Source organism: Tenrec ecaudatus, chromosome 1 (genome assembly GCF_050624435.1).
Source record: "Tenrec ecaudatus isolate mTenEca1 chromosome 1, mTenEca1.hap1, whole genome shotgun sequence".
Lineage (NCBI taxonomy): Eukaryota > Metazoa > Chordata > Mammalia > Afrosoricida > Tenrecidae > Tenrec > Tenrec ecaudatus.
In genome coordinates, this window is record NC_134530.1 from 63,421,545 (window position 1) to 63,433,362 (window position 11,818).

Below are 11,818 nucleotides of genomic sequence, written 5' to 3' on the forward strand. Positions count from 1 at the left end.
CTTGTTTCGATTGCTCTGTTCTATATGTGGACAAGGAGAAGGGTGTTTCCTGAGAAAAGCTACTCAGCCCCCTGGCAGGTTCCCTCCAGGTAGTTTAATTACCCTGATCAGTGCTCAGGAATGCTGACTCCCTAATAAAGTTATATTGATCAATAAAACCAGACTTATTTATGATGAGAAATAGATGTCATGTGCAATAGATTGCCCCAGTGCCTTTCTTTCCTGTAATCATATCATTTGGGAAACTTAAAGCGGCAGTTCCACTGAGAATGCTGGTAAGCGCCCAGTAATCAGTTCTGACTCCACAACCCACTGTGCAATAGAACAAAGTAACAGAGCCACCCTGCCCATCAGTTGTTAGGCCATGGTTGTAACCACTGTGTCGCCTCTGCCCTTTTCCAGGGACTGCCAGGAGGGGAGGTAACTCTGGGGATGGAGTGTTTATCCACCTCCACTCATCCCTACCATGGAAGCCAGGGACTGACCTCAGCCTGGCTCGTTTCCCCAGTTCAGCTGGCTTCAGTGTTTGTTTCAGCTTTTCAACTTGATTCCCTCCCCCATTTAAGCAGTCATGGTCATTTCTGGTTTCCAGTGTATTCCAAGCATGGTACCCATTGCTTGCTTTGCGAGGCTTTGGGTTATTTGCTTAGTCGGAACTCCTACAGCTCCCACCTGACTTGGGGAGGTAACATGCTAGGTTCACAGGCTACCTACCCCAGGTGTGTTCCAACATGTGGCGGTGAGGTCAGGAAACAGGCCTGAACAAAGTCCCCAGTGTGCTACATCGTAAACGACCTATCTAGCAAGGGTATTGCTACAAGCTGCTGCTGAAGAGGTGTGTAAACATGAGGAAATCCCACATGTCAAGGACATAAATCCTGTGAGGGGGACCATCCAGCTCACGAAATAGCTGAGGCAAGTTTTCAGAGGGAGGGGAAGCTGGAACTTGGGGCTCTCATTTTCTAAACTTTAAAGTTGGGATACAAGGCTATATTTGAAAACAGTTCTCAGCCTCGGTTCCTCAAATATGAACGGGAAGCAAGCAGCGGCGGCTCCAGCTCCCGGGGTAAGGGTGGTGATAGAGAAGCCAGGGAATCCGGGCGGGCGCCACAGTCGCCATGGCAACCGCGCAGGCTCCATTCTGGAGGAGGGTTTCTGGGAGTTGTAGTTTTCCAGCATTTTCGGGAGAGGACGACTTCATCCCGAAATGCGTGCCCACTCAGGGTTCACACGTGGTATGGGGCTTGGGCATCGGCCAGTGGAAAGGACTGGAGCATCCATGGTTAAAAATAACCGGAGTTCGGCAGAGCTGGTGGGGCCTCAAGTAGTGCCGGCTACCACCAACCAGCCATGCTACTCAAGGCCGCGGTAATGGGCCCTGGTAGGATGGGAGAAAAAGGCCACTCTAAGGCCGCCCTGAATCTGGCCCGGAGGTATTCTTTAAACTTTGAACCGGAGCTCTCCCCAGCGGTCACCGTTGAGCTAAATAACAGAGTGGAACACGAAATATAGGAAATTATCTGTGAGTAGGGTGCTCTATTTAAAAAGCATCTATGTCAAAGAAATAACACTACCTAGCAGAGGGTATGATCCTACATAGAAAATCCCAGATATTCTACGAAGAAGTTACTGGGCCTCGTAGAAGGAGTAAAGTGGCAGGGCATAAGATCAGCATACAAAAATCTCTCGGGTTCCTCCGCAGTACCAGGAGAATGAAGAAGAGGCAGTCAAGGAAACAATACCATTTACAAAAGCCCCCAGGAGATGAAAATACCGGGGAATCAATCTACCAGAGATGAGAACGACTTCGACAAGGAAAATCACAAAGCACTATTATAAGACACCAAAAGAGAACTTCATTAATGGAAAAACAGCCCATGCCCCTGAAATGAAAAGCTTACCACTTAGGAAAATGTCAAGACTACCCAAAGCAATCTATAGATATAATACAATCCCAATCTAAACATCATTCTTTAATGAGATGGAAAAACTAAGCTCCAACTTCACTAGGCCGCACAAAGGGGGCAAAAGACCCCGCGAGAAAACACAGCAAATTGTTTTCACTGCCACCATTGATTTTCCCCTGAATCCAGGGGTTGAAATCTGCAACTCAAAAGCCATTGCCAATCTGGGTTTTGTTGAGCCAGCATTTTTAAAAAGTAGTTGTCCTGTTGTGTTTCATTCCTTGGTGGTGGGAACAGTTGCCAATTCCACTACTAGTGGAGAGGTTGGGTGACTGGAACCCACCCAAAGGCCCACAGAAGAAAAGCATGTGATTCTCAAAGGTCACAGCCTTGCAAGCTGAACAGTGCACAGTTCATGGGGTCACCATGAATTGGAATCCACCAGAGGACAAGTGATTTAGTAATTAACAAAAGTTCTGCATTTTAAGTAGGAATTTTCACACTTAACAGAATTTTGGCAACAAGAAGCAGTTATATGAATAGAACAAGGAAATGCTGCATGGTTTAAAATCAGGAAAGGTGGGCATCAGGGTTATAAGTCTGGCCATACTTATTCAATCTGTATGCTGAGCAGATAATGCAAGAAGCTGGAATATATGAAGAAGAACTTGGCATCAGGATTTGAGGAAGACTGATTAACAACCTGTGATATCTTCTTTTATACTTTTATTTCAATGCTTAAAACTCATAGTCTTAAAGTATTTTATACATAGCATATACAGATACTTTGGAAATTATTTTCTCTTGTAAATAAAATTAAAAATACTCCTCTGAGCAGAATTTTAAAATGCATACAGAAAAAAATACAAACAGTACAGATAACTATTTTGAAAATCTTATGACTGTGCCTAAGTATATATTTTCATTCACTGCCGTCAATGCCAATTCATAGTAACCCTATAGGACAGGTTAGACCTGCCCCTGTGAGTTTCCCAGACTATAACTCTTTTATGATTATTTTATTTTTCCAGACTGGACCTGTTTAGGTGAGTAGAAAGCACCCGCTTTCTCCAGTGGAGTGACTGGTGAGTTAGAACTGCTGACCTTTCGGATTGCATCCTAATGCGTAACCACTATACCACCAGAGTGCCATATATTTGTGAGAGTTTCTATGAGCTACTGGAAATTATTTATTTATTTGAATGGATAATGATTAAATAATATTGACCTGAAAATGATAATATTATTTTTTGACCATAGCCAAACTGTAAGTACAAGTATATATAAACCATGTATTTGGAACTAGAAAAACACCTACTGGAATTTGATTGTTTTACAGATAGAGCAAAAGAGTATTAAAAAAACTGATATGCACATGACACACCCTTGCTTGCTAAAAGCAAGAAGGATTTGAAGCAATTGTGTGGTGAAGATTAAAGACTACAGACTTTAGTATAGATTACACAACTCAGTGTAAAGAAAACCAAAATTCTCACAACTGAATAACAGACAACATCATGGTAAGAGGAAAGATTGGAGTTGTCAAGGATTTCATTTTGCTTGAATCCATAGTCAATGCTCATGAAAGCAGCAATCATAAAATCAAATGATAAAATTCAGTGTGATGAGAATTATACAATTCTTTTTAATATGTTTAGACCATTGAAATATATGAGAATTCTATGTCAATAAAACTTAATTTAAAGAAAAGAAAAGCATGGGACAAAAGCAAATCAAATGACTTAGTACGTGAGGCAAGTAGCCCAACACTGAACCCATATGCCACCTGGACTTCTTTGTGATCAGAGATCACCAACTACCAGTTTCACAATCTTCCAATATTCTTCTGGACATTCAGGATATATTTAATCAGGAAATACTTGATAAATTGGATAAGGAAGAAGAGATATACAGTACTCGAAAGAAACCCGATGGCCAGGGTGTTGTGGGACCTTAGGAATTCTCTCAAAAGTGGGAGATTTCTGGGACTCGAGGATGGTGAACCAGTATTTGGATGAAAAGCTATGCAAAAATCCAGAAGTAAAGCAGGATTAGGCATGCACAAATGGGAGTGGGGTGGGGTGGAGTCATCCAGAGGAAAGAAATCAAAAGGCAGAGAAACTTGTGTCCTAAAGTGCGAGTAAACGCTTGGCTAGAGCGTGAGATGATTTTAGACGCAGCTGGAAAGTTTGGTGGCTGGATTCGCTAAACATTTTTAAGTCACTACCCCTTGAAAGGGGGGGAATCAGTCTAAGCCCCAAAGAAGTATTTATTTACAAGTCACATGAATATTTGCACTATTATTAGAAAGTGTCCGTAAGCACCTTATAAAAATTTACACAAAAATACAAAGTTTGAGAAAAATATGTATTCTAGTATTTTCCTCCCACAGCCAGATGTTTCCTATCACACACAGCCTGTGGTGCCCATGCCCACCAAATCTGCTGCATAAGACCTCTTTTAAGTGTTAAAAAGCAAGGATGTCATTTTGAGTACTAAGGTGTGCCTGACCCAAGCCCTGGTATCTTCCTTCCTTCCTTCCTTCCTTCCTTCCTTCCTTCCTTCCTTCCTTCCTTCCTTCCAACTTCTTTCTTTTTCTTTCTTGCCCTGATATTTTCAATCACCTCATATGCATGTGAAAGTTGGACAATCAATGAATTTGAAATATGGTGCTGGCAAAGAATATTGACAACAGCATGGGCTGCCAAAGGGACAAACATCTGTCTTGGAAGAAGTACAGCCAGAATGCTCCTTAGAGGCAGGGATGGAGAGACTTCATGTCACATACTCCAGACATGTTATTAAGAGACCAGTTCTTGGAGAAAGACATCATGCTTGCTAAGGTGGAGGGGCAGGACAAAGAGGGAGACCCTCCACGAGATGGAGTGTGACACAGTGACTTCAACTATAGACTCAAACCTACGAACAATTGCGAGGATGGTGGAGAACACGGAGGTGTTTCCTGCCACTGAGGCAGGACCGACTAGACAACACTGTAGTCAAAGGAGGTTCCAGACTCCAGGCTCTAGAGGAAGGGCATGGGCTTAGTCCCTTGAGGGTGACAGAGTCATCAAATACAGTCCTTTCCAGATGCTAGCCCTTCCCTCGGTGCAGCTCACTCCTGGTCTCATTGTTACCCTCAATAATGCGCATAGTGAAGTTAAAAACATCTCTCCAGGGTCACATGGAGGTGGCGGTATCAGAACTTGAACCCACCCACTCTAGTGACACAGGTCAAGTGCTTGGCCATTTACTAAAAGGGACCGGGCGGGAGAGAGGGGGTGGGGCGGGGGCGGGGGCGGGGGCGGGGGCGGGGGTGGGGGAAGAAAGCCAAAAGTTCTAGTGCACTGGAACCCGTTCCTGGCCTCTGGGAGCGGCCGGGAGAATGCTCGGCACGGTGGGAGGCGGGACCGGGAAGAGGAAGCTAGCGCAGTCTACGGAAGCTCCAGTCACCGCGACGGCTCCAGAGGTCGGCTCAGGCAGCCGCGCAGGCGCAGGCGCAGGCCAACAAGTTTGGTTTCCATGGTTGCCGGGGCGAGAGGGCGCCGAGGGAAGGCCGGCTCTTGACGTCGCGCTGCAAGTGTCGCGCTGCAGGCGTCCTTTGCGGCAGGCACCCGGGTCGCTAACGCCGGATGCGGAGCGGCCTGCGAGAAGACAAGGACGTCTCTCTCGGCTGTGAGGTATGCGCTGCGTCTGCCCGCGCGGCCATTTAGGCCAGGAGGCTTCCTTCCTCGGTTTATGGAGCGCATTTCCCTTCGCTTGCTGCGCGGCTGTACGCCCCAGCCTGACCTCTGGGCTGTGGTCAGCCCTCCCAGCCTCCGCCCCACACCCCACGTCACCCAGACCTACCCTCCCAGTTTCAAGTGCAGTTTACTCCCTGCGGACGAATTCTTCACCTGTCTGTTTCGTTTCGTTTCTTTTTTTTTTAATTGTGAGTTAGGTGGAGGCTACTTATCAGATCATCGGTTTGCATTCACCATGTAAAATAATTTAGCAAACCGGCTAATTGACCCTTTATTAACCTCAAACGCACGCTCCCGGACCCGCAGGATTTCAGCCTCGCCTACCCGTCCCGCTCGTTTCCTCCTCTGTCGTATCCGGCTCTCCTGCAAGTCCCCCGAGTACGCACCCTACCTCCGACCATCACTCGTGCTGTTGCCGTCATCTCGCCTACTCTGCCCCCTAAGCTCCCCTGGTAAATGCCCAGCCCAGCAGCAAGGTGTTCTCTGGCCTCCCTGGCCCACTGGCTGCGCCCTCGCCTAAGCGCTTAACCTCCCCATGCCCTTCCATTGGACTTCATTCCCACTGCGTTGCCGTAACTGGTGCCGAGGCGTATTTCTGCTACTCCAGTGCATGGAACACAGTAAATGGCTGGAAGTATGGGTGGAAAAGTGATAAGATTTTAAAATGTGTACATTTCCGGACCGACCATACACCCCTGTATCGCTCCTGCTTTGTGCTTCTTTCCATCTTCTTACACATCTTTGTCATGGGCCCGCTACCAAGCATGTTACCGTTTTCCTGGGACTCGTCTCTCCTGATAACATGCCCAAAGTACTGGAGGCAAAGTCTCACCTCCTCGCGTCTAAGTGGCATTCTGACTATGATGCATCCTTTTAAGACTGATAGATGTGTTCTTCAGGCTGTCTGTGGTACTTTTAATAGTCTTCACTAATACCATAATTCTAATTTATCAATTCTACTCCAGACTTCCTATTCACTGTCTGAACTTTTGGATGCATATGCGGTAATTGAAAATACCATGGCTTGAGTCAGGCATACCTTAGTCCTTGCTCTTTAACACTTGTGCAGCTGATTGGCCCAATGCAAATACATTGTATGCTTTCTTGACTGCTGCTTCTAGGAGCATTGACTAGATGCAAACAAGGTGAAATCCTTGACAACTTCAATTATTTTTCTGTTCATCATGATAATTGTCTGTTACCCAGTTGTGAGGATTTTAGGTTTTTTTAAAGAATGGGCAATCCATACTGACGACTGTAGTCTTTCTGTTTTATATTTTGCACAACTATTTAGTTGTCTTGGTTTTGTTTTGTTTCTTGTTCTTAACAAGAACAAGCACAGGAATTGCTCCAGCCATACATTAGAAGAACCTGTTTGGAGAGAAAAATTGCGGAAATGCTATCAAATGACTTTTCAGATGGCTGCTTAGCCATAATTAACAATTTTGAAAATTCTCACCTGTTTGCATTGTGTGGCATTGTTTCTTCTTTTCGACCTTCCATTGCAGCCATGCCTTTCTTGGATGTGCAGAAAAAGCTGAACCTTGATCTGGACCGCTCGTTGACAATCCAGAGTGCTGCACAGCCTTATAGGCACCCAGCTCGGTGCCATTCCTTTGAAAAAGAATGGATTGAATGTGCCCACGGAATCGGTGGTACCCGGGCAAAGAAAGAATGCAAGATAGAGTATGACGATTTTCTAGAATGCTTGCTTCATCAGAAAACGGTGAGGAAGTGACAGCAGTGGCAGCTGAACTGCTCTCCTCTTTCTTTGAGGCCACTCTTGACTGTTTTAATGGGTGGTTGGACAGTGACTTGCCACATGTGAATTGGCAAAATGTGGGGGTAAAATACCTTCTCTTCAGTAACATGGCAAGGAGATTCAATGCCTTCAGATTGGGAAGGGTACTCTGTGTTCTCCCTTATTCTCCCTTCCTCCCATGTTTTCCTCAGTGTTCTATCTTGCTGTAGCCATCAGGTTAAAACACAAACTCACTGCCATTGAATCATTTCTGACGCAGAGCAACTCTGTAGGACAGAGTCGAAGTGCCCTTTGGATTTCCAGGGCTAAGTGGTTAGTGGGTGCAAACTGCTGACCTTGTGGTTAGCAGCCCAACTTGTAGTCCACTCTGCCACCAAGGCTGCCAGCCATCAGGTTAGACGTTGCCTGTGTATATAGTCCCAGTGTGCAGTAGCCTATAAAATAATATTTGTCCACGAAAATATCTTGGTGCCAATATCTCAAATTCAGAAGTAGTTAAAAGTCTGTGTATCTACTACAATTTATTTTATGTAACAATTGTGTTTGCTTTCATTTTTTAAAAATCATTTTATTGAGGACTCTTACAGTTCTTATAACAATCATACATCCATTGTATCAAGCACATTTGTACATATGCTCCCATCATCATTTCAAAACAGCTTCCCTCTACCTGAGCCCTCGGTCTCTGCTTCTCCTTTTTTTCCTCCTGGTGTTCATGTCTATGGGGGGATGGAGGTGCTAGTGAGCTTGTGTTAGGTGAATCTGGCCAAAGAAGCAGAGAAGATGGATGTTCACAGCATGACAGCTCTCTGCTAGTGTTAAATCAGAAGTAAAGCATACAAGGTCTTACTGCTCCTTACAGCAAAAAGTCTAAATGGGCATGGCTGTCATTTTGCATATTTCTTTGCTCCAGGGAGAACAAATAGAAATAGTTTTATTACTCCCAAGGCCTTGGGATTTGGGAAGACGGTTTAGATTTTCAGTTAAAAAAAATTTTTTTTGCTGTTCCTTTTCAGGTAAATTTATAACATCATTTTCTGTAGCAAAATATGCAAATGTCATCTCAACATGTGCTGTACAATACACACTTTGAATAATTTAAAGCCAGACCTGAAGGAATGAGAGAATGAAGGAATACTGATCATTTAGCAAGTAATATTTTAGTATTACTGAGGAGCCCACAGATAGATAACCTTCCAACTATTTTGTTCACAACGCGTCTTCTCTTCCTGAGGCTTCCAGTTATCACTCGGACGCACTGACCCTCCTTTTGGAAGGGGAGGCAGGCTGATGAGGTGCAGGAGCTGGGTTTTGTTTTGTGTTTTTTTTTTAATCACTTTATTAGGGGCTCATACAACTCGTCACCATCCATACATACATCAATTGTATAGAGCACATTTGCACATTCATTGCCCTCATCATTCTCAAAACATTTGCTCTCCACCTAAGCCTCTGGCATCCGCTCCTCATTTTTCCCCCTCCCTCCCGCTCCCGCCAGGAACCAGGTTTTAATGTGGGATTTGCTGCCACTAGATTTGTAGCTGTGGGCCAATTACTTTCCCTTCTTGGTCTTAGTTTCCTGATGTTGAAAAATTGAAAGAGTACTCTGATCTCATCCAGTAAATTTTTAGGGAGACAAAAAATCTTGATAGAGGGCATCCCAATGGGCCTGATTCCAACCCCTTGAGGAAAAAAACTAGTAAATCAGGGATTCTAAGTTTAATACTCTTAGATGTGGTTCGTTGAACTTGTCAGGAATATAGTCTAACATAGTTAAGATCTGTCAGTGTTCTAAATACTTAGCACATTGAACTGCTTTTATTTCTCGCAACAGTCTGTGAGACGAGTTGGTATTATTTTCCACTTAATTAAAAACTCAAGGCAAAAAAAAAACAAAAAACCTCAAGGCAAAGAAGAGTTACACTCTGAGACCAAATAGCTAGTAAGTGGTGGTGCTGAGATTCGAACCTGGAAAGGCTGGCTACAGAGCCATCGCTTTTGTCCGCCGTATTCAGTGGTTATTAGTACTAGCTTGAGAAAGCCATGCCTTCTGATGTTGGCATAGCTCTGACTAGGACTGATCCTCTCTTGGGAGACTCTTTACTAAGAAAATATTAATAATGTAGTCTTTAAAATAGCTAACGTGTGCACATCAATATTTAGGACTCCTGCGGGGGGAGAGTGGGTGGCTTCTGCTAGGATTACATTCTAACCAATTCTATAGGGGCAGTAGACGATTAACTGAAAATACTAACTCCTCATGCCTTTGTAGAAAGTTAATGACTAAAAGATTACTGTGTATACTCAAGCATAAGCCAACCCGAATAGCTGCCGAGGCGCCTAATTTTACCACAAAAATTGCATTTAAAATGTGCTGAAAAACTCGGCTTATACTTGAGTGTATATGGTATTTATTAATTGGGATTCATAAATATATCAAATTATCCCATAGTTCAATCACATCCAGCAGAATTGTACATTTATTACCATAATTAGTTTCCAAACTAAAAATTATTTATTAAAGTAATTATTATGTCAGGAACTTTTGTAGACACTGGAGATAGAGTTTGCAGGAAACAGTAAGAAAAGGTCCCTTTCTTTGTGGCGTTTGTATCCCACTAGGAAGGAGTGAGAGTAACGAACAAGGGAACTACAGAGAGGGAGTGGATGCTGTGTGCAGCAGTGGGGCGGGCTGTCGACGGGAGGGGGATAGGAAGTGCTGGGGTTAGGAGGTAAGAGGACACTTTTATCCAGAGTGGTCGGAGAGCTCGGGGCTGGGAGATTATTGAGCAGAAATTTAAAGGACGTGAGACACTTCTGTGAATATGAGAAAAGAATGTTCCAGGCTGAGAACACAGCAAGTGCAAATTGTTCCCTGAGCTGGAACAGGGAGAGTTAGGGCAAGGATACTGGGAGACAAAGTCAGGGAGATAGACAAGGGCTCTGCTTTTTCTCTCAAGTGACTGAGAAGCCCGGGGTGGGTTTTGAGCAAGGTTGGTCATGATTGGTTTCAGAGGATCTAGGGGTCTTTTTGACTTTGACCCACTCGTGTGCAGTTTGACTTTAACTTGTTGGGAAGCCAAGGCCCACCTGACCATTAGCTGAGCCCATCTCAGGCCTTCACTTCAGGTGGTGAAAAGGGCCCTTGTGTCAGCTCTTCCCGCGTCACGTATACCTAGTGAACAATGCCACGTCCTCAGAGAGAGACCTGGAGTGTACAAGCCGTGGAGTGAGCCTCGCTTTCCTTCTCGCTCGCTCGCTCTTTTTTCTTTTTTATTTCAGTATGCACATGTAATGCCTTGCAGAGTTTTTTGGGTTTTTTTTATAATCTCTGTTTTGGGGTTTTTTTGTTACTGTGTGAATGTCTATATTCCTGTGTGTGGTCAGAACACTTTAGATAGTAGCTTTCCAAAAGGTGCTATATTGACTCGTGAAAAGCCCGGGAGGTGATTTCAAGGTAGTTCCTTAAAGATGGGCTTCATCTCCGAGATGCTTTAGGCCATAACGCCATCAATAGTTTAACAATAAAGCCAAAGTCTGGCATCATTTCCCCATCCCTCCTTTTTGGTGGCTAACTGTCTGAAGCTCAAATGCTTTTCTCCTTTGACAGATAAAACGCCTGTCTGCCATCAAAAAGCAGCGGGAGAAGCTAATGAAGGAAGGGAAGTACACGCCTCCACCTCACCACCTGGGCCAGGAGGAGCCCAGGCCCTGAGGCAGGCAGCTGCTGCGGCCTCCAGCCTCGTCCTCATGTTCACTCTTCTCCACTGGGAAGGGTTTTGTTGAAAGTTGTATGGAAGTGTCAAGAAATAAATGATTACTCTATCCTAGATGCTTCTCTTAGATCATACTTTGCTATAATGAGATTACTATAATTTTCTTTCTTTTAAAAAAAATTAAGTTTGGAAAAATTGTTTCTGTATGTCTAAAACATTTAGCATCTAAAACTAAATTTTAACAAATGATTATATAAAAAAAACAGCAACAAAAAACACACTGTCATTGGGTCAATTCTGACACATAGGAAACACTTTAAATCTGTTAACTCAGTCACAGAGTTGCAGTGTTTTATATTTCTCTTGTCCATAAGCCTAGGCTAGGGCTGGGAAAGGGGGGCAGTGGGGAGGATGATTGTAAGTTCTGTTAGGTCTAAGTTTAGCACTAAGAAAATGCCTGATCCAGCTATCTTAATTTTCAAGAAGCAAATTGGAAAAATAAAAAAGCAAATTGTTTTATAAGCTACCAGCTTCTGAGATCATGTACATATTAGTACAGGTAAGTGGCATGTTTGAAACCTGTATGAAAGAAAAGCCCATAGCCTAAAAGGAACCTTACAAGAACTAGATAATCTGGCAACATTTCTAATCATTAATGTCAGTTGTGGGGCTTGAGTATAAGGATCCAGTGTA

The 11,818-nt window shown here is 44.0% G+C and overlaps 1 protein-coding gene across 1 annotated transcript; it reads left to right on the forward strand.

Moving 5' to 3' along the window:
* Positions 1 to 5,426: 5,426 nt before the first annotated feature.
* NDUFS5 (NADH:ubiquinone oxidoreductase subunit S5) lies at positions 5,427 to 11,239 on the forward strand. The gene is made up of 3 exons (XM_075554199.1): positions 5,427 to 5,584; positions 7,156 to 7,373; positions 11,020 to 11,239. Exons 2-3 carry the CDS (start codon positions 7,158 to 7,160, stop codon positions 11,122 to 11,124), a joined length of 321 nt encoding a protein of 106 aa, XP_075410314.1. The 5' UTR covers positions 5,427 to 5,584; positions 7,156 to 7,157; the 3' UTR covers positions 11,125 to 11,239.
* The last annotated feature ends 579 nt before the right edge of the window (positions 11,240 to 11,818 follow it).